Source organism: Girardinichthys multiradiatus, chromosome 1, assembly GCF_021462225.1.
Source record: "Girardinichthys multiradiatus isolate DD_20200921_A chromosome 1, DD_fGirMul_XY1, whole genome shotgun sequence".
Classification (NCBI taxonomy): domain Eukaryota; kingdom Metazoa; phylum Chordata; class Actinopteri; order Cyprinodontiformes; family Goodeidae; genus Girardinichthys; species Girardinichthys multiradiatus.
The window spans coordinates 25,202,697-25,224,087 of record NC_061794.1 but is presented as its reverse complement, the minus strand read 5'-3'; the positions used below and the strand labels follow the sequence as shown (position 1 = coordinate 25,224,087).

At 46.2% G+C, this 21,391-nt stretch overlaps 1 protein-coding gene across 1 annotated transcript in view; it reads left to right on the top strand.

Moving 5' to 3' along the window:
- The window catches only part of kmt2d (lysine (K)-specific methyltransferase 2D), a 47,371-nt gene extending 26,586 nt beyond the window's left edge, over window positions 1–20,785 (top strand). Inside the window, exons 36-55 of the mRNA XM_047362842.1 lie at window positions 71–197; window positions 1,622–1,703; window positions 1,794–1,860; window positions 1,964–2,196; window positions 2,299–5,148; window positions 5,234–5,383; window positions 5,461–5,625; window positions 5,717–5,864; window positions 5,948–6,029; window positions 6,111–6,283; window positions 6,443–6,567; window positions 6,668–6,803; window positions 12,905–13,026; window positions 13,115–14,483; window positions 15,592–15,728; window positions 15,886–16,016; window positions 16,304–16,589; window positions 17,422–17,495; window positions 17,591–17,699; window positions 17,791–20,785. Of these exons, the coding sequence (XP_047218798.1) occupies window positions 71–197; window positions 1,622–1,703; window positions 1,794–1,860; window positions 1,964–2,196; window positions 2,299–5,148; window positions 5,234–5,383; window positions 5,461–5,625; window positions 5,717–5,864; window positions 5,948–6,029; window positions 6,111–6,283; window positions 6,443–6,567; window positions 6,668–6,803; window positions 12,905–13,026; window positions 13,115–14,483; window positions 15,592–15,728; window positions 15,886–16,016; window positions 16,304–16,589; window positions 17,422–17,495; window positions 17,591–17,699; window positions 17,791–17,883 (6,659 nt within the window). The 3' untranslated portion in view covers window positions 17,884–20,785. The remainder of the gene's footprint in view (window positions 1–70; window positions 198–1,621; window positions 1,704–1,793; window positions 1,861–1,963; window positions 2,197–2,298; window positions 5,149–5,233; window positions 5,384–5,460; window positions 5,626–5,716; window positions 5,865–5,947; window positions 6,030–6,110; window positions 6,284–6,442; window positions 6,568–6,667; window positions 6,804–12,904; window positions 13,027–13,114; window positions 14,484–15,591; window positions 15,729–15,885; window positions 16,017–16,303; window positions 16,590–17,421; window positions 17,496–17,590; window positions 17,700–17,790) is intronic.
- Window positions 20,786–21,391: the final 606 nt, after the last annotated feature.

Sequence of the window (21,391 nt, the reverse complement as noted above, 5' to 3'; positions counted from 1 at the left end):
AGGGCTGGTTACTGACGGTGCATTATGTAATGTTTTGTTTTTGCTGATCAGGAAAATTATCTTGTTGCAGAATTGGAGAAATTTGCTGCTGATGACATTATTGATCCTATCGCCAAAGCAAAGATAGTGGCTCTTAAGGGCATTAAAAGAGTGTTGGCACAGGATCCGACAATGGTTGTTCCTCCTGGGATCAACAGGTACTTTGTTCAATAAACCTTTTTTGTCTTAGGAGCAGTTCATTTAGCATGACTTAATGCAAAACAAATCCACCTCAAAGGTCACAGCGCATTGCAAGTATGAATAGTTCTTGATGATCCTTAAGACATTTCACATGTTGTCACGTGGACCCACAAGCTTCACCAAGTAGAAAGCAAAGGCTACATGGTTTCAGAATCTTTCCTTCATATAAATCTTCTACCCATTCCTGTTTGCAAAACACCTGAAGTTCAGTCAGATTAGATCAAGATCATCTATGTGCACCAGATTTGAGTTTTGACACAGAAGAAGTGGATTTAGGTGTAGACTTTGACTAGGCCTTTGTAACTAATGAATATGCTTTGATCTAAACTCTTCCATTGTAGCTCTGGCTGTATGTTTGAGGTTGCTGTCATTTTGCAACTTGAGCTCTTCTTCGAGGATTGCCCTGTATTTAGCTCAATCTCTCTTCCCATCATCACTGACCAGCCTCTCTGCCCCTGCTGATGAAAAGCATGCCAGTAGGATGATTCTGCCACTACCATGTTTCAACATGGGGCTAGCGTTTTCAGGGTTATATGTAGTAGCATTAGTTTTCCGCCACATGTAGCAGACCAGATCACCTTATTTCTCCTACATGGCATCTTATGGTGTTCTTCTCGTCAGTCCTGTATCAAGACCAGATTTATGAAGTGCATGACTCATATTTTTCCTGAAAACCATTTTTTTCACCTGAGCCATGGATTACTGCAGCTTCTCCAAAATTGCATTGGACCTACTGGCTGCTTCTCTGATCAATGCACAGCTATGCCCAGCGTGTCAGTTTATGTGGACGGCCACATGTTGGTAGGTTTGCAGTTGTCCTATGCTGCCTTTCCATTTTCAGGTGGTGTATTCAACAGTTCTCCGTGAGATGTTCAGAGCTTGAAATATGGTTTTACAATCTAACCATGCTTTAAACGTCTCCACAACTATGTACCTGGCCTGTCTGCGTAGTTCCTTGGTGTTCATGCAGCTGTTTGTTCACTAACACAAATCTGAGGCCTTCAGAGAACAGTAAAATTGATATTCAGATTAAATAAACAAATGGACTCTAGGTACTGATTGGGTGACTTTATTTAGGATTATCAGAGCAGGGAGAATGAATATAATATAATTTTTCTTCTACATCACAGTTATGCACTACATTGTGTGGGTCTTTTGCTAAAATCCTGGTTGTGGTTGTAACGTGACAACGTGGAACCATTCAAGGGGTGTGAATACTTTTCTGTGGCACTTTAGCTGCTATGGGACACTTAAATGCTTGTCAAAGATTTTAATGCAAATATGTCTATACATTTCTGAATACATCTGTGGTCAGAGGTGGTAGTGAGAGCTACAACAGAGGTGGTAATTTGTAACATTATTCTTTTTTTTTTTTTTGAAGGCAACAAGTTTCTCTGCTTGCCCAGCGACTGGCCTCTGCCCCGGGCACAGATCCTGCTCAGGTTGCACCCGGACCACCAAAGGTCTGCTTTTATTTTTATTTTTTGAGAGATGTATTTAATTGCAAGTCATTTTCATTCCTATTTACTGTTAACAATCTCTTCGTTTTTCAGGAGGGAGAAACAAGTGATCCCGTCCAGTCAAGACCTAATCCTCCACAATTTGTGCAAGGAATCATCAGTATGTTTGAGTTGCAGTTCCTCTCATTAGAAATGTGTTTATTAATTTTGAAATGCACAAGTTTCTCAATAGGATTAATTGAAGGTATCCTCCTCTATTACAGATGATGCAGAGCAGCACCAGTATGAAGAGTGGCTTCTTCATACCCAACAGCTTCTCCAGATGCAGCTGAAAATTTTGGAAGAACAAATCGGAGTTCATCGGAAATCACGCAAAGCACTTTGCGCTAAGCAGCGCACGGCGAAGAAAGCCGGCAGGGAGTTCGCAGAGGCTGATGCTGAGAAACTGAAATTGGTTACTGAAGAGCAAAGCAAAATTCAGAAACAGCTTGACCAGGTTTGCAGAATTTGGGGACCACCATAACATCCTTGAATTTCACATCAGACATTTAGACTGTTGTAATATGTATATAATTATGGTATAAATGTTCTGTTCTAGGTACGCAAGCAACAGAAGGAGCACACCAACCTTATTGCCGAGTACAGAAGCAAACAGCAGCAGCATCAGCAGCAGCAGCAAGGCGCTGGTCTTCTTAACCCAGGTCATCCTACTCAAGGGGGGCCTTCTCACATGTTTCCAAAGATCCCTGGGCAGATGATGATAGGCCAGCAGGGGACAGCATTAATGGGACAGCACCCTGGCATAATTCCCCCAGGGGGAATCCCTCTACAGATGCCCCAAGGGCAGCCCATTATGGGAGGACCACAGCAGCAGCTTCCTACAGCTCTTGGAGCAACTGGTCCAAGGGTTCCAGGTCCTTCTGGGGCTCCAGCTGGATTTTTCCCCCAGGGCCCTACGGTACAAGGTGTCGACCCCAGGATTCTTCAAGAAAGACAGCTTCAGCATAGAATGCAGCTGGCAAAGCTCCAGCAACAACAGCAAGCAATGATGTGTCAGCAACCGATGCCACACCCAAATCAACAGCCCAGTTTTATCCCTCACTCACAGCCTGGCATGATGGGAAGTCAACGTATGGCCCAGCATCAAGCGGGCAGTCAGCAGGGAATAATAGCCACTCAGGCAAATCAACAGAGCATGGTGCAAGTCCCACAAGGAATCGTCGTAGGTCAATCTGCAGCTCCACCACAGCAGAACCTTGTAACAGGTCAGCCTATCAACCAGTCTCAAGCCATGATGGCAGCTCAGCCAGGGTTAATGGGGAATCAGCCGTCACAGCAACCGAGACCTCAGCTGATTATAGGTCAGCAGAATGTCGTTGGATCTCCGGGTCACCCTGGACTCAGGGGAACCCCGGCTCAGTTGACTCCACAACAACAGAACATTCTCGCCCAGCGCATGCTGGCATCTCAGCAGCAAATGGCACAGCAGAGACAAGCAACACCAATGATCAGTCAGTCTAACCAAGACCAAGGAGGGCTTTCTCAGCCATCCACCCCACAGATGGGCTCCTCGCCTTCAGCAGGAAGTAATACACCTCAGCCACAGGGATCTACTGACAGCAAGAACTCAGGGGTCAAAGACGGTGGAATCTTAAGCCCAGATTCAAGAACTCCACCACAGAAGAGCGGACCTTCTACTCCCAATCAGAGCTCACAACAATGCTCGCTAAATAATCAGCTGGACCAAGGGCGACAGCAGCAACATCAAAATCAGATGTATTTAACTCAGCATCACCATTCAAATCCTCAGTCTGTCCACGAACAACAAACTGGAGGGACTGTAAACCAGCAGACTGGTGCTCAACAACAGCATCAGCTTCCAGTGAGTCTCCAGAGGCAAGGTTCCCTCAGTGCTGACAAACACAGTTTAATGACTGTGAAAGAGGAGGGCAAATCTGTTGATTTCCTTACTCAACAACAACAGCAAACCATCCAAAACGCCCCACAGAAACCACAAGAACCCACCATGCAGCAGCAGATGATGAGTCAGAATAATCCTGGCCAGGCGCAGCCCACTGCAATGGGCCTCAGTCCGCAACATCAAGCCCTCATGGCCCAGCAGCAGAAGCAACAAGCCATGATGGGCATGATGAGAGCTCAGCAGCAAGGGATGATGCCACAGAGACCCATTGTTCCACCTGGACAGAACCGCACCCCTATCAATATCCAAGCCATCATTGCTCAGAATCCTCAGCTCCGCAATCTTCCCCAAAATCAGCAAATACAACACATCCAGGCTATGATTTCACAGAGGCAGCTCCATCAGGGTCAGATGCTAAGAATGTCTGTAAGTCAGGGTCAGCCAGGTCAGCTGAGAGCACAGGCGCCACAGGTTGAGCAGCAAATGATGGGGATGCAAGGTCAGCAGATGCCTTATGGAGGCAAACCAGCAGCCCTGGCCAATCAGCAACAGCCAGGTATATTTGGCCAGCAACCTGGGGTTGCTGCTCAGGTACAGCAAGGGATGATGGTCCCAGCACAGCAACAGCCACAAACAGGGGAGATGATGCAGCAGCATATGATGAGAGGTCATTTACAAATGCCACATTCCCCAATGGAGCAGAACCGCATGCTAAGGCCGAATTCACCCCGCCAACCGCTTGTCAACTCTCCTGGAGATCCACAACGGCATGTATTCAATCAGCTTATGCGCCCGCCCACTCCCAACCAGCCGCAACAGCAAGCATTAATGGCAGCTGCAGCAGGACGAGTCCCAGGCTCCCCATCGCATGCATATTCTCCAAGAGGTCCCTTTGGAATGAGCCCAGCCCATCCAGCCTCACCTTACTCTTCCCATGCCTCTTCACCTTCTGTAATTGATAACAGAGCTGGGAGAGGCAGTCCGTTCAGCCAGGTCAAGGCATCTCCACTCAGGTCACCTGGAGCAAGGAGTCCGCTTGATTGTCCAGGACTCAAAGTAGAAACTCAGACATCAAACAGTGATTCATGTCAGACAACTCCAGTTACCCCTAATGGGCCACAGAGAGGCATGAATGTTCAGCAAGAGCTGAAGAACGTTACAGAAAGCTACATACAACAAGGGGAGCAATGCAGGATCCCAATACAAAACATTAAGCAGGAACCAAGGGAGTTTCAGTGTGATGGTTCCTCAGAGGCGAATCCAGGAGCAATAAAGAGAGAAACATCAGGTGAAACTGTTGCTTCTGGGAACAACGCATGCTTTATTAATACTGGAACCATGCCTGAGACCCAAGGTCCTAGATCTGAGACTGGACAGCAGCTGCTGCAGAAGCTGCTGAAAACCAAGAATCTTCAGCTAAATGCTCAGAGGCCCTCTGAAGGCATTCACAATGAGATCAACGGTCACATCAACAGTAAACTGGCAATGCTGGAGCAAAAGCTTCAAGGGACTCCACGAAATATGGAGGTATAGGTGTGTTCTAACAAACTAATCTTGTTTACCTTCTCATTCAAAGAGGGAAAAATCTCTGTTTTCTTTTCAAACTTCACAGGATTTGCAGTCTATAACTAAAAGGGCTCCAATACAGAAGTCAAAGCGCATCAATAAGCCACCTGGAGACAGAGGGCCAAACTCACGGAAGAAGAATAAAAAGGAGGATGTTGGCAAAAGTGCTGAAACCCTAATAAAACAAATCAAACAGGTGAACTTTGTTTTAAAAATGCATGTCCTAAAGTATTAAATGTAATATACAAAAGCTAATGAACATTTACCCACCAGGGTCTGTCGTTGCTTCCGTTGATGGAGCCCTCGATCAGCGCCAGCCTGGATTTTTTTGCCCCTTTTGGAAGCAGTCCAGCAAATGGAAAAGACCAGCTAAAAGGATCCTTTGGAAGCGCGGTTCTGGACAATATTCCAGACTACTATTCTCAGCTACTTACCAAGGTATAACAAAGCTGCAAAGTATTGTTTTCTGGTTGTGACAATCATGACGTCAAAAAGAAAGCCTCGAATGTTATTGTTTGCATACCTACAGAGTAACCTCAGCAACCCCCCAACACCCCCATCCTCCCTCCCACCTACTCCACCTCCATCGGTTCAGCACAAGCTGCTGAACGGAGTGACTCCCGGTGAGGAGCTCTCTGAGAGCCAGAAGGAGACAGAAACAGCAGAAGAGCCAATGGGTAATTTTTGTCGATGTTTCAGACAGCTTATGCGATCATGCTGGATTCTATGTGTGCTACAAATACTATAATATCCTCTTCAGATTCTGTAAAAGAGGAAGTGAAGAGCGTGGACATCCTGGCAGCCCTCCCCACGCCACCACATAACCAGAATGAGGACATCAGGTACAGTTCGTTTGCTTCAAGATCTTCGTCGGGCGGAATAATATTATTCGGAAATTGCTGATTAAGATATGTTCCTAACAGGATGGAAAGTGATGACGAGGATACTCCAGAAACCATCATCCCCGCATCATCGCCTGAGAGTAACGTAGGAGACATAAATCCACGCTTTCCTCACCTGCTAGAGCCTAAAGAGGAGGAGACGGAGAGAGCTATATCCCCCATCATACCCGTCATACCTCGCACTGCCATTCCAGGTATTAAATAGCATCTTCAGTGTGACTTTACTCTTAAAGATTAAACGAAACATATTCAGTAATTGTTAAGCAGGGCTTCAGTATAATTCGGTAGCAAGCTTTTCATTTCACTATAAAGTGTTGTTTTGTGAAGTCATTATATTCCCATTTATTTTCCAGCATTCCCAGAAAACAAACCGTTTGAAGCACCTGATTGCAAGGCAGCTTCCATGTCCAACCACTGGGACAAGACCAAAAGTAATGAGGTGTCTGTTACCTTGACAATGTCTTCTGCTGCAGCCAAGGTAATAATTCATGACCAAATGAAGATTTTTTTTTTCTCCCTAAATGTTTTTGCAACATGCTATTTGATTGAAACCTAAAACTGGCATTTTCTGTTTTCAGAAACTTAATCATGTAATGATGGCAATGGCTCAGCTGCTTAGCATTAAAATGCCAGGTACTTACGAGGTCACGTACCCTCCCCCAAACCCTGAGCTGCCTGGAGTGGATGGCCCTGAGAAAGGACCTGGTCACTCAGGTGAGCATTTATTTCTGTTAAGGGCAGTGTCAAGATTTTTAGTTTTATTTCCAGGTCCAAATCTGCCTGATATGCCTAGATAAGTTGCTTTGAGTATAAATTTAAGTAGGGTTTAGGTTAAGGATTTAACCCCGGTTCTCTGAAACATGAGTGAGGTATCTCACTATGGGACACGCCTCCAGCGCCTGTCCCCCAGAAGCTCCATTGCATTACGCCAGCCTTGACTGGCAGGCGGAAGTGACGTCCGCTCCCATGGGAGGGACTTCCTCCCAGTATAAAAGTCGACGTCACGTAGGTGATCTTCAGTTTAATAAGCACACCTCTTCCTCGCTCCCTGCAAGGAGGGTGATCTGGTGAGATACCTCACTCATGTTTCAGAGAACCGGGGTTAAATCCTTAACCTAAAGTTCTCTTTCAACATTCGTTTCGGTATCTCTCTATGGGATATTTCTGCTCCCGTATTGTCAGATAAGCTCACTCGAAGACCAACAGATGCATCTTGCATTCATGGCAATGTGTAACCCACACCCAGAACCGTGTGAGCCAGTGTGGGCCTGGTGACATCCAGTTTATAGAACCTAGTGAAGGTGTGAGGGGTCGCCCAGTTGGCAGCCTCACATATTTCCTCCACAGGTATACCCTGGAACAATGCCCAGGATGATGCCACACCACGAGTGGAATGAGCCCGCAGACCTGCAGGGGGTGCAAGGCCTCTGCTCTCTCATAAGACATAGTAATAGCCCACACTACCCAATGCGAAAGACGTTGCTTTGTGAGAGGTTTTCCTTTATGTGATGAAGCCCACGACACAAACAGCTGCTCTGATTTACGAAAATCTGCTGTTTTTTCACATATAACCGCAGAGCTCGTACTGGGCAGAGCGTATGCAGTCGTTCATGCTCCTGAGAGGAGAATGGTGGTGGGTAGAAAGCCATTAATTCAAGGGCACGGCATGGCAGAGCCATAGCAGCCTTAGGTATAAAGGCAGGATTAGGTTTCAGTAAAACCCTTGACTCACCCAGAAACTGCATGCAGGACGGGTTAACTGAGAGCGCTTGAATGTCACTCACACGCTTAGCAGAAACCAGAGCAATCAATAAGGCCGTTTTAAAGGAAAGCACTTTGAGCTCAACCTGCTGGAACAGTTCGAACGGTGCACGTGACAACGCATCGAGTACCATAGGTAAATCCCACGAAGGAGTGAGGCTCCTCGACACTGGACGGATCCGTCGTGCACCTTTCATGAATTGACACACCACGGGGTGCTGCCCCACTGTTTTGTCACCAAAGCCAACGTGACAGGCTGAAATAGCAGCCAGGTACACTTTCACAGTGGAAAAAGCCAAGCCTTTATCCAACAGTGCCTGCAGAAAAGTTAAAACGTCCGACACAGGGCTTTGCATTACGCTCACCATAGGTTTTGCGCACCAACCCACGAATGCCTGCCATTTACCCTCGTACACGCTACGCGTGGAAACGGCCTTTGCATTTTGAATTGTGTCAATAACGCTCTGGGGAAGCCCACTGGCAGCCAGATTTAACCCCTCACAGGCCAGGCCCATAGGGCCATGCGCTCTGGATGCGGATGAAATATTTCTCCGCGTGCCTGCGTCAGGAGATCTCTGCGGAGGGGAAGCTGCCATGGCTCGCAGTGTAGCATCTGAAAAATCTCCGCTAGCCAATGTTTCCCTGGCCAGCGGGGAGCTATCAGAATGAGTGAGTGTTTTCCCTCTCGCACCCTGGCGAGAGTAGGAATGATCAGTTCCAGCGGGGGAAAGGCGTACAGTAGGGCCGGCGGCCATTTGTGCGCTAGAGCATCCACCCCAAGCGGAGCTTGTTGCTCTGTCAGTGAGAAAAACATCGGACACTGAGCATTTTCCCCTGATGCGAAGAGGTCGACCTCTGCTCGGCCGTACCTCTTCCATATCTGGGACATCACCTCGCTGTGGAGTTTCCACTCTTTGTAGCGGGGATTGCCCCTTGACAGCAGATCCGCGCCTCTGTTCATTACCCCTGGCACGTGAGTCGCTCTTAGCGACAGCAAGTGTGAGCTGGTCCAGATTATCAGTCTGTATGCCAGCTCGTGTAAATGACGTGAGCGCAGACCCCCCTGTCTGTTGATGTAAGCAACCACTGTTGTGTTGTCCGTTCTGACCAAAACATGGTGCCCTTTGATAAAGGGCAGAAAGTGTCTCAGTGCCAGCATCACGGCCAGGAGTTCCAGACAATTTATGTGAGCTGTCTGTGTTTGTGGACTCCAAACGCCGTTTACCATCATCCCCTCGTGAGTGGCTCCCCAGCCTGTCAGCGAGGCATCTGTGGTAATTACCTTCCTCGTCAGGATGGCGCGCGTACACACATGCGGTGAGCATGGCGTGTGGGGCTCAAGCTGAGTGACGCCACCCACCTTTGAAACGGGCGCATGTGTAGACGGCCGAGTGTGATGACCGCCAGCGCAGACGACATCAGACCGAGCAGTCTGAGGCATAACCTGAATTTCACCTGTGTGCCTCTGCGAAAGAGTGCCAGACAAGCCTGAAAGGCTTTTACTCGTTCCGCTGAGAGGCGCCGCGCTCTGAACTCGACTGAATTCAGGGACAGGCCAATGAAGGTGATTGTTTGTACTGGGGTTAAAATGCTCTTTTCCCAGTTTATTGTGAATCCCAGGGCTGTCAGATGTAAAGTAAGCATCTCGGCATGCGTCCTGAGCTCCTCTAAAGACTGAGCTGCAATCAGCCAATCGTCTATATACGTCGCCAGACGCATCCCCCTTTCCCTCAGAGGCGCGATGGCTGCCTCGGTGCATTTCACGAACACACGTGGGCTCAGTGAGAGGCCAAAAGGAAGTACCAGGTACTCGTATATCTCTCCCTGAAACGCAAATCTGAGGTATTTTCTGTGAGGGGGGTATATAGGGATATGGAAATATGCGTCTTTCAAGTCTATGGAGACAAACCAGTCTCCTTGACGCACAAACTTTATCAGAGCTGCGTGTGTTAGCATCCTGAACGAATACCGTCTCAGATATGTGTTCAGAGCCCGCAGATCCAATATCGGTCGCAGACCCCCGCCCCTTTTCGGCACGAGAAAGTATCTGGAGTAAAACCCGTCTCTGCTTTGCTCCTGCGGTACCAGCCGGACAGCTCTTTTGTGCTGCAGGGAAATTATTTCCTCTTGCAGGACGCGAGCGGACTCTCCCCGGGCGTATGACTGTACTATGCCCTTGAAACGGGGTGGGGCTGTCACAAATTGGAGCCTGTATCCCTTGGACACAGTCTTTATCACCCAATCTGACACTCCACACGCTCGCCACAGTTGAGTCTTGTTTGCCAGTGGACCTAAAGGTGCTTCCGTGTAAACACTGCGCAACACCGGCTGAGGGATCAACTGTTCCGCTACAACTGCCAGCTGCGCTCGCCCCAGGTCTGCTTCTTCCACAGAAAAAACAGCCTGCTGTGTTAGAGGTAGGGTGAGAGCTCCCCCTTGAGGCCTCATGTGCAGCTGTGGCAAGGGTGGAGCGGGAGCTCCAGCCTGCCGCTGTGCCAAAGCTGGAGCGAGAGCTTCCCCTTGTGGCCTCATGTGCAGCTGCACGGCCATGTCCTGTCCTTGTGTTATTTTTAACATATTTTTCATGTTTTTTTGTTGTGGCTGCGCCCTCGGCTCCAGGCCTGGATGCGTGCCAGAAAACAACTTTATTGAACATGTTGTGAAGGGGGAAGGTCGTGTTTTTAGACACTGGCATGTGTTTGTGCACTGGTGTGTGCTTTCTGGCCACAGCTGCGGCTCCACTGAGCTCTCGGTGGCTTTGATCCTCCTCCGCTTCAGTCGGCTCTGAACGATGAGCTCCAACGTCGGCTCTGCAGGCCGTTTGAGTTGCCTTGAACGTGGCGTTCTGAACTCGAACTGGGACAGGATGTGTCCTGGTAGGGGGGGTGCAGGTGTCTGGCAGATCCTGCTCTCCCACCCAGGCATAGGTCTGTCACCACGCACAACTCGTCCCACAAATCGGCCATCGGTGTGCCAGTCATCTGCTCCTGTAATTCCGCTTGGTAAGCGAGGAGAAGAGACGAAGCGTTTAAGGCTTTAACAGATGCAGCCACCGCCTTGTAGCTTTTCTCATTCAGAGTGGACTGAAAAGAGTCAGCTTTGAAGGGAAGGGTGGGTCCTGCCGCTGTCATGGCTGACTTTTACGATGGGTGCAGGTGAGATGCCAGCAGAGGTTCTACGGGAGGCAGATGTGAAAAACCACCGGCCTCCATGCCCGTCCAGTCCAGCGCCGACCCTCCCAGGGCGGGGTTCTTGGCGGTGAGAGGATTGCTCCAGGACCGGGTTGCTTCCTCGAGGCACTCGGGAAAGACCGGCAACAGCTGTCTGCCGGAGGATTTGGCTCTCGGAAGCCGCTTCCCCTCATATCGAGATGTGGTAGTTTCGGTGAGGGTTTCCGGCCACTCGATGCCCAGCTTCTTTGCTGCCCTTCTGCAGACATCATGCAGGTCCGTTGCCGTCGGGTTTGGGGAACCACAGCGGCTGGTGTCATCCGTCACCGAGGGCTTTGCAACCGACTGGATGGCATAAGGCCCGCAGTCCAGCTCGTCGTCGTCAGACCCGAGACTGATGGACTCCATTTCAGATTCGGACTCGGCATTAGCAAGAGTACTGAAACCTGGAAGTGCGGCCTCGTCTTCCTCTGGGTCAGTCAGTGGCGCGACAGCGTCGAGCTGATCACCCCAACTGGCTCCAGCTAAAGTGGGCTCTCTCTCATCAGTACCAGGAAGCTCCGGTGGCGGGGGATTGGCTACCCCCATCATAGGATCAACCTCCGACAGGCTAGCTTGGCGTGCTAGCCTGCGCCGACGAGACTTAAGGGAGAGCCGTGCACAGTGCTCGCAGCTCGCCGGTGACGCCAACGCGTCCTGGGCATGTTGCAGCCCCAGACACGAAGCGCAGACAGAGTGGGTATCTGCCCCAGCTATGAGGTTGCCACATGTGCAGGTTCTAGATGGTGGCTTGACTCTGTTCATGGTGAGAATGAGTGCAAGTTACACAACTTCTTAAGCTCCGTTAAGGTTGCAGCTAGTTTGGTGACCAGTTGCAGCGCTGCTGTTTGGCGACAGACCAGCGTTGAAAGGAACTCAGAACAGTCGAGCACAATTATTGAGAAGCGCTCGGCGACCGAGTTGTTAGCTCGCTCTGTGAACAGTTAAGCTAGCTCAAGTTACTGTAAGGACCGTCTGAGAGGTGCTTCTGGGAGCGAGAAGAGGTGTTAGACTGAAGATCACCTACGTGACGTCGACTTTTATACTGGGAGGAAGTCCCTCCCATGGGAGCGGACGTCACTTCCGCCTGCCAGTCAAGACTGGCATAATGTAATAGAGCTTCTGGGGGACAGGCGCTGGAGGCGTGTCCCGTAGTGAGATACCGAAACGAATGTTGAAAGAGAACAGTCTAGGTTTGGCACAACACTGATATTTGATGCGGTTTTTGATGGACTATTATATTTCAGCTGCCATGCATTCATCTGGTTGCCAGTAATTTATTGGCCCAGTTGGATGATCTTTCAAGGCCTTTAAGCCAACACTGGAATTGGATCTTAGTGTCCAAAGCCCTGTTTAAATTTTTTTTGGGTAAAAAACGGACAAAATTAGTTGCGTTTCTACTGTCCGTTTACACGACAACGCCTGTTTTGAAAACAGGTTCCAGAGCGTAACGTTTTGAATACGTCCCGTTCTCCTCTGTCGTGTAGACAAGAAAAACTAAATCTTCCTGTAAGAGGGAAGCCCTGGCACATGGTCAGCATGACTGCAATCAGCAGAAATGAATACACAGCATAACGGATGCCGACCAGTTTTAAACCCACAGAAGAAGAAGATATTAACAATAACAATGGCTGATGGCAGAGTACTGTTTGTGCTGTTGACTCTTTTGAACTTCAATAATAGTTGAGGCGTCTCAGGCTATGGACCCATTTCAATGTAGTGTGAACTTCTAGACTTAAGATTTGTCAACAGAAGGTGCAACAACCCTGAGACTGTTTTCAAGTTTGCCATATTTGGTTTATCAGTCGATAAATTGGCACCAATGTTGGTGGTTCTGTTTTCCAGAGGCATTGTGCACCAAAGACAGCACCTCCTTCAGTCAGGATGAGTGGCTGAGACAGTTTGATGTTTCGCTCCCTGGCTGTACGCTGAAGAAACAAGTGGACATTTTGGCCCTTATTAAGCAGGTTAGACGCTGTTGTTCTTGTTTACCTTTTTATTGGATGTCGTTTCTAAAAAAAAACTGCCCATTTAATCCGTGCATTTTTCATGTAGGAATTCCAAGAGTCCGATGACAAACCAGCACAGCACTGTTACACAACCAATGTCAGTGATCTGGACGTACGCCATCTTCCTGTTATACCGGTGGAGGAATCTCCACCTCCTTCACCTTCTCCTCCTCAGCCCCCTCCAGCTCAGCCAGTCGCTGCTGATGAGGCTGAATCCCCCAAAAAGTCAACTTCTCCAACTCCTCCTTCCTCCAGCCACGTCAACATCCAGACTAAGACAGAGTGTGAACAGGATGTAGGTTCTGCTGCTGACGCTGCTCAACCAGTGAATGCCACAGAATCTGATGTTCCTGCCCCGGTGTTAAACACTGAACCAACCTCAGAACAGTCTGATCCTCCTGCGCTGAATGAAGATTATAAAAATCTTGTTGTGAAGGAGGAGGAGGACTGCGTGACTGAGCCAGTCCACCCTCCTAGAGAGTCTCCCAGCCCCATGGAGTCTTCTCCTAAAGCTGTAAAGCAACGCAGACCTCTCTCGCCCAATGAGGGGATGATGCATCCCAAAATGAAAAAATGGAAGGGCATTCGCTGGAAGCGTCTTCAGATTATCATCACAATACGAAAGGGCGGCTCTAAGAAAGAGACCAGCCGGGAAGTGTCAGAGCTGATGGACCGCCTGCGCATCACCCTCCGACCTGAAAAGCTGCCTCGGGATAAACGCAAATGTTGTTTCTGCCATGAGGAAGGTGACGGCGCCACAGATGGGCCTGCGCGGTTGCTCAACATAGACGTGGACCTGTGGGTGCACCTTAATTGTGCTCTGTGGTCCACAGAGGTGTACGAGACCCAGGGCGGCGCTCTGATCAACGTAGAGGTGGCCCTGCGTCGTGGGCTGCGGACTCTTTGTGCGTACTGCCAGAAAACCGGCGCCACCAACAGCTGCAACAGACTGCGCTGCCCAAACGTCTACCACTTCGCCTGTGCCATCAGGGCACGCTGCATGTTCTTCAAGGATAAGACCATGCTGTGCACCCAGCACAAGCTGAAGGGCCCCAGCGACGACGAACTCAGCACCTTTGCTGTTCTGCGCCGTGTTTACATCGAGAGAGACGAGGTGAAGCAGATCGCCAGCATACTGCAGCGAAGTGACCGGATCCACCTGTTTCGTGTTGGCGGTCTCATCTTTCATGCAATCGGCCAGTTGCTACCCTCCCAAATGGCAAACTTCCACTCACCCACTGCCATCTTCCCCGTTGGCTACGAGGCCACGCGCATCTACTGGAGCACGCGTGTGCCCAACAAGAGATGTCGATACCGCTGTCGCATCGGTGAGGATGACGGCCGCCCGTTGTTTGAGGTGCGCGTTCTGGAGCACGGCATGGAAGACTTGCACTACCATGACGCTACTGCAGAGGGTAAGAACCACTTTCTTCCAGTGTCATGCAGAGCTGTGCAAAAGTATTCATACCCATTGGATAAGCCCCACAGACACACACACATTTTGTCTTGTAAAACCATTAAGTAGGACTTGTTTTATTTTGATTTTATGGGACAGAACAACACAAAGTAGTAATTGGATAAAAAATTGGCCCATTCTGCAGATTTTTCATTGAACTACTTGCTCATAAAACCAGCTTAATAGAAATAGGTGAAAGAGAAAATGCAGGCAAACAAATAGTTTGATTCCTATTTTAAGAACAATAATCAACGTTGTATTGCCTAAAATACAGTAATATAGCATGTTTTTCGTGTTCACCTGAACATGAGTAGCAAAAGACGCATCTGCAGCTAAAACAAAAAGACGGCCCTTTCTGGTTGACCAATACAGTGCTATCTACCTCTGTAGTAAAAATGGCCACAAACAAAAAAGTGCATAAAGTGTGACTTGCATTCTGGCTTTTTAAAGAGATTTTTTTTTACAGGTTTTTCATCTTGAATGCAAAGTATATATATTTATTGTACATTTTTGGCTGAATTACTCTTCTGGGTAGGCTGTTCTTTTAGTAAATATCATAATTTAGAGTCTCTATACTCCAGTTAACGATTATTCAATTACTAAATTACCTGACAATTATTTCAATAATCGATTAATCCCAATTTTTTCAGCCCTAGTTTTGATTTCATCTGATCAGAGCTCCTTCTTTCAGGTGTTTGCTGTGGTATGACGTAACCCGGCGACCCTCACAGAACAGTTGTTTTTATACTGAAACTCAATCTACGGGGGGACTCTTTACTGACGGGTGCATCGGTTTAAAGAGGGCTGTGAAAACATGTACAGGACACACTGTCCACAGTTTTATTTGTTGAAAAAATTTTAATACGTGTATATTTCTCTTTCCACTTAACAGTTACGCACGACTTTGTGTTGGTTTAGTACGCAAAATCCCAATAAAATACATATTTGACAACATATGAAGAAGTGCGTTGTCCTGCAAGGCACCATATGTGCTTTTTATTGAAGTTAGGCTTGAAAACACTTTTTGTGGCATGTAATTGAAAACATCCTCCTGCCTTGTTCTCCAGGAATCTGGGACCGTATTGTTCAGCAGGTTGCTAAACTCCGAGATGATTCATCCATGTTGAAGCTGTTCACTGAACATGTGAAGGGAGAGGAGATGTATGGACTCACCGTCCATGCTGTCATGCGAATCACTGAGTCGGTAAGAATCTGCTCCGAGTTGCTGATGTGAGCGTGACTCATTGTTTATCTGAGGGTGACAGAGTGCCAGACTAAATCAAACACCATAACCGCCATGTTTCCGAGAGCTGTTTTATCAGATGCGACGTGACTAATAGCTGCCTTTGTTAACGCTTTAGTTGCCCGGAGTTGAAAGCTGCCAGAACTACCAGTTCCGATATGGCCGGCACCCTCTGATGGAGCTTCCACTCATGATAAATCCCACAGGCTGTGCTCGCTCTGAGCCCAAGGTTCCCACTCAGTGCAAAAGGTAAAGCTTCACAAGCTGCAAAAAAAAGCTGCTGTTGAAACCATAACGGTGGAAATGTTAAACAACTTTAAGGTTTTGTTTGTTTTTTTTTTTTTTTATAGATTTTAAGTTTTTGTGAGCTGGATGAAAGGCTGCAACGTTTCTTTTTAACAGTATCGTTGGTTTTCTGTCAGTCACGTTAAAGTCAACGCTGTATGAATACAGTATTTAAGATGGACTGCAGCTCTATTTGCTTCGCAGATGTATCTTTTCTAAATGACCAATCAGTCTTTTCTCTCTGCCTGAAGGCCTCATACTCTAAACAGCACCAGCGTGTCCAAGGCCTACCAGAGCACCTTCACTGGAGAGCTCAACACACCATACAGCAAGCAGTTCGTTCACTCCAAGTCCTCCCAGTATCGGCGTCTGAAGACTGAGTGGAAGAACAACGTTTATCTGGCGCGTTCTCGCATTCAGGGCCTGGGGCTGTATGCTGCAAAGGATCTGGAGAAGCACACCATGGTCATTGAGTACATCGGTACGGTCATACGCAACGAGGTGGCCAACCGCCGCGAGAAGATCTACGAGTCACAGGTACCAAAAAGTTTCATCGCAATGAAGTTCATGAAATGGAGTAAAAATTTTGTTTTATGCACTTTAGGGGTGTACAGAGCAAAGATTTGTGGCTGATTACTGATTTAATATTCTTCTTACCTGTATTAGGAGCAGAGGTGATGATGAATTGGTGCCTTTAGCATTAATAGACATCACTATCTGTCTTTATTTCCTTACTTATTTAAATTTCCAAAAGGCTTCCAGCCCTTTCAGATCCAGCGTGGTTCCATAAGAGATGGAGCTTTAAGTTGAAACGAATAAAACTTTGTGGTAATACGTTCAACCTTGCTGGTATCTGCTGGAGTCAGGTGAATTCGCTCGCTTTGGCCCAGCTCAGATACGATGGGACATTTGTTTTCTACCTGAAATGTTCCTTTTCCTACGAGAAGCAGCTGGATATGAAATGAACAAAACTGCAAATGAGAGGGCAAAGAGGTCAAAGGTTGGGTGTCAGCCAGCATCTCTCTCTGTAGGAATACTTTGCTTTCGAAGAGCCTCTAACTCTGTTTGTCTTACTAGCAGCTTTAATAGTTCTCACCTGGTAGCGCTTGCATATGGTGCATTCAGTGATCTGAAAAAAGATTGGATTTTTAAGTTTTCAACCAGCCGGTTACTCATCAAGGCCAATCGAGCTAAAAAATCGTCTCAGTCTGGTCACCAGCCGATTTCTTGGTGCATTTCTAATTTATTTGTAATAACGTCTCTTTGTTTTATTGTTCCTTCGAGATTATTTTTGCTGTTACAAAACTATTTTATTGTTATAAAGGTCCGTGGTAAACTGTTGTGCTGCTGGTTCATTTTTTCCTCTTAGAACCGGGGGATCTACATGTTCCGCATCAACAACGAGCAGGTGATCGATGCGACCCTTACAGGCGGTCCGGCTCGGTGAGTATTGATTGTAGAATTGGCCCCAGAGAGCAAAACCCGTTTGATCTTGTATGTTTTGTTACCAACCTCTATTTTTTTTTTTTGTCTCCTAGCTATGTGAACCATTCCTGTGCCCCCAACTGTGTTGCTGAGGTTGTAACATTTGACAAAGAAGACAAGATCATCATCATTTCCAGCCGCAGGATCCCCAAAGGAGAAGAGGTGAACTGAAGTCTCGTCAATCCCAAACTCTCTCCTGTAACCTCATGTGTATAAACGGCAGCATTAACCAGCCTCTGTGTCCTTATTTCAGCTGACGTACGACTACCAGTTTGATTTCGAAGACGATCAGCACAAGATCCCCTGCCATTGTGGAGCCTGGAATTGCCGGAAGTGGATGAACTAGCCAGGAGAAAGCGGAACGGAGACTGGCCCTCGCTGCTACCACAACACTCCTGCGCCAAAGCCTTTGAATCCTACATCGCCAGTGCATAAGCTGTTCTGAAAGACATGGAGGAAGGCTGTCCTCTGCTATTAATAGACTAAAGTGATGACATCTTGTAGCCAAAGGTCTGAAGAGCATTAATCATAAAAAAAAAAAAACAACCAATCACTTTACAGCAAACATAGATTTGATGGGGAGGGGGCAGGGGTAGGAGGGGGGTCTAACTCTGATGTTTGGACAAATGACCCACCCTTTCCCATACCCCCCCACCACCACCTCCACCCTTCTTTACTGTCTACCCTCAATAAGCTTGCAGTGGCTGGAAAACAATCCTCAACAGCACCAAATGATTCTGACCCTCTGACATCCAACACCCGTAGACCCGAGCTCTCACAGAGCTTTGACGACAAGCCATGTTCAAAAACTAGGAGTGAACTTAAGGATGCATTTTCATGTTTGTAGTTGGACCTATCCTACGCAACCCACACCCCCTCCCTCAACCTCCCAGGAAACGGCACTTTTCCCCCCCTTAAAAGTCCTCTTCGACAACACGGATATTGGCTCGCTAGACAATCTTGACGTAAGAACTGTAAACGATCGATAGAAGAAAAAACAAAAAAAATGTTAGATGCTGTTCACCTCCAGGTGGCCCAAGGTGGGTTGGTTTGACACAGTCTACCTCACTGATTTAGCGGGAAATGACTGCTTTGTATAAGAAAAAAAAAAACACAAACTGTTAACTGCTACTGTGGGGGTGGGAGGGAGGGGTGTGTTTTTACCGGGCTTAGCCCTCTCGGACAAGCAGGGAATCTAAAGCAGCAGGTTTGCTCTATCTACTCTATGCTGATGTTGATTTACAATAAGGAGCCAACGTTGTTATTAAACATGGATTATTTATACAGAGGAATATATCAGTTTTGATAAGATATTTCATTAAAATCACAATTGGAAGCTTAAAGGGCATCATTATTGGCACCAACCCATCTGGGAAATTAACCTTTCCTTTTTTCTTGTTTTTATTTGTTGTTTTTTTCTTTTGTAAATGCATCTCAAAATCATGCTATTCGCTTTGTGAAAGCACAATAACATCCGCCCTTTTTTGACTTGCTAAATGAACAGTTAAATCCGTACATCCTGAATCCACATTAACCAAGAAACCCTTCAGATTGTCGCTTTAAACGCTGTTGTTTTAAAGGAGCCGGTGGATGCATGACTACTGTCCCATTCATTGCTTTGAACTCCCTAAAATAACAACCTCCTCACACATCAACCTTAAAGAAAACCAACCTATGAATCATGTCTCTTCCTCTCTGCGTTATTTAATGGACTGTTTTTTAAAAACTTTACTGTAAGTAAGTCTTCCTCTGCCTGAAGTACAGCCTGCAGTGTTTCTATGCCCCCTCTCTATAGTGTGCATACTTTTTAAGTTTCCATCCCAGTGCTGGTACTGTCTTATCGAGGCTGAACTGGTGGCAGGGAAAGACTTATTGGGAAAAAAGGGCATTTGTTTTCATTTCCGTGTAAAGTAAATAAGAAAAAAAATGTCTTTAAAGGGAGCTTTACTAAAACTCCACCTTCCTATATGACTTTGATCCCTCTTTCCTCCCCCAACCTGAGACCTCACATGATTTTAAAAATGCAAAAGTTGTACAAACTGTATATATCGTATATGCATTAGGGGGAGTGCGGCTCTTTATCCAGCCCCTTTGTAATCAATAAAAGTGAAAGTTGCTGAAAATAATAATAAAAAAAAAATCAACCACTGGATATCATTTTAACAAAGCTGTACATAAATATAAATATATGTAAAATTTGCAAACTTAATATCTTTATGTATATGAACCAGTTTTTTTTTTTTGGGGTTTTTTTTTTTTGCATTTACGTGTTTTTTTCTATTAGGTGGTTTTTGGGGGGGTTTTTTTGGCTCCGAGACGCGTTTGTTGAGACGGCGGTGAGGAAAACAGCGGTTCCAGACGAGACGCCGAGGCGATTACTGAGCTGCGCTACAGAGAAAGAAAAAAAAAAAATCACCTTTTTTCATAAAGCAGTACAACGGTGCATAGCATTTGTATTTATGTATTGTTTTTTTCTCCCTTGGTTTGTGTTTATTTATGCTACTGCTTGTTGACTACCAAAACCTTTCCAGTAAACGGTCAGAATTGGATCTATATAGTCTTGAATGGAGAAACCTTGAACTCCCTAGAATCTTGTTTGTGGTTTGCTTTTTTGAATATCTTCCCTATAGAAGTGAATGTGTTGGTAAACCTTGTGAAATGGTTCCTTGGTCTCATGTCTGTTTATTGTAATTCTCAAAGTTAACCCCATACTTAACCTGGTAATGAATTGCACTCTCATTGTATAACAGAGACCTTCTTTAAAGTGGTAGATATTGATCAAGTATCCCAAACAGTGATACGCATATATAAATATATATATGGATATATATATTTTTTTGGTATGTTTCTATTTCAAGGGAAGAACCCTGATGTGCTCACTTGATTTTAGCCGAATTCATTTTTAACTTCTCTGAATTAATTTAAGTTCTCTGCAAATCCTTTAATTTAATAAAGTTTGCTGAAATTGAAGGTTTTTTTTAACCTCACCTTTTTAAAAAATAAAAAAAAGCTAATGGATCTGTACAGCAGAGATACTTTTAGGGAATATGAATAAATATAATGATCATTTTTATTGTATGTGGCATGTTTTGTATGGATATTCTTTCGAAATGTACATATTTTTTTCAGGACGCCAGAGGTTGCATCTCTTTATATACTGGTTTCCCCCCTCCCCCTTTTCCCTTCATCTTATTTCTTTGTCTGCTTTTTGTTTCTTGGAAAGGAAAATAAAATGCATTTTAAATATGTGTCGGTTTTCTCTTTACTGCAGAACAGATGTTGGGAATTATAAAGTCGACATGGAAAAAGCTGACTTTTAAAGCCCTGCTCACGTTCATCATCCTTTATGATCCGATGCAAACCAAAGGCTTTCCAGGAAATAATCAGAGGTTAGCCAGTTTAAATATTTGATCGTTAACAACTGGATGAGTTGAATGAAAATAACTTGAGCTTCATATGAAAGTCATGCTGATATTACATGCCAATAATGTTCTCTTTGAGCGTTTGCAAAAAGAGCCCTGAAAACATGCATATTTTATCTGACCATAGAAGATACAGACAAAATGAGTCATTCTCCATGGCTGAAAATGTTAAGAGGCTTTAAGGATAGAAGACTCTGATCTACTGTAGATGTTAGTCATCTTATTTCTGGTAGACGTGCATGTAAGTGAATGCGTTTTGCTCAAAAGGAAATCAATTTAAGTAATCGCAACGTGTTTAATTATCCTGTGATGATCGGAAGTGTTCCTTCGTCCCAAACGCAGGATTTGCAAAAAAATAAAATCTAACAAATGCTTATAAAATTCCTTAACACTTATTGGCACCATTGACTTCATTAATTCACTCATAATTTT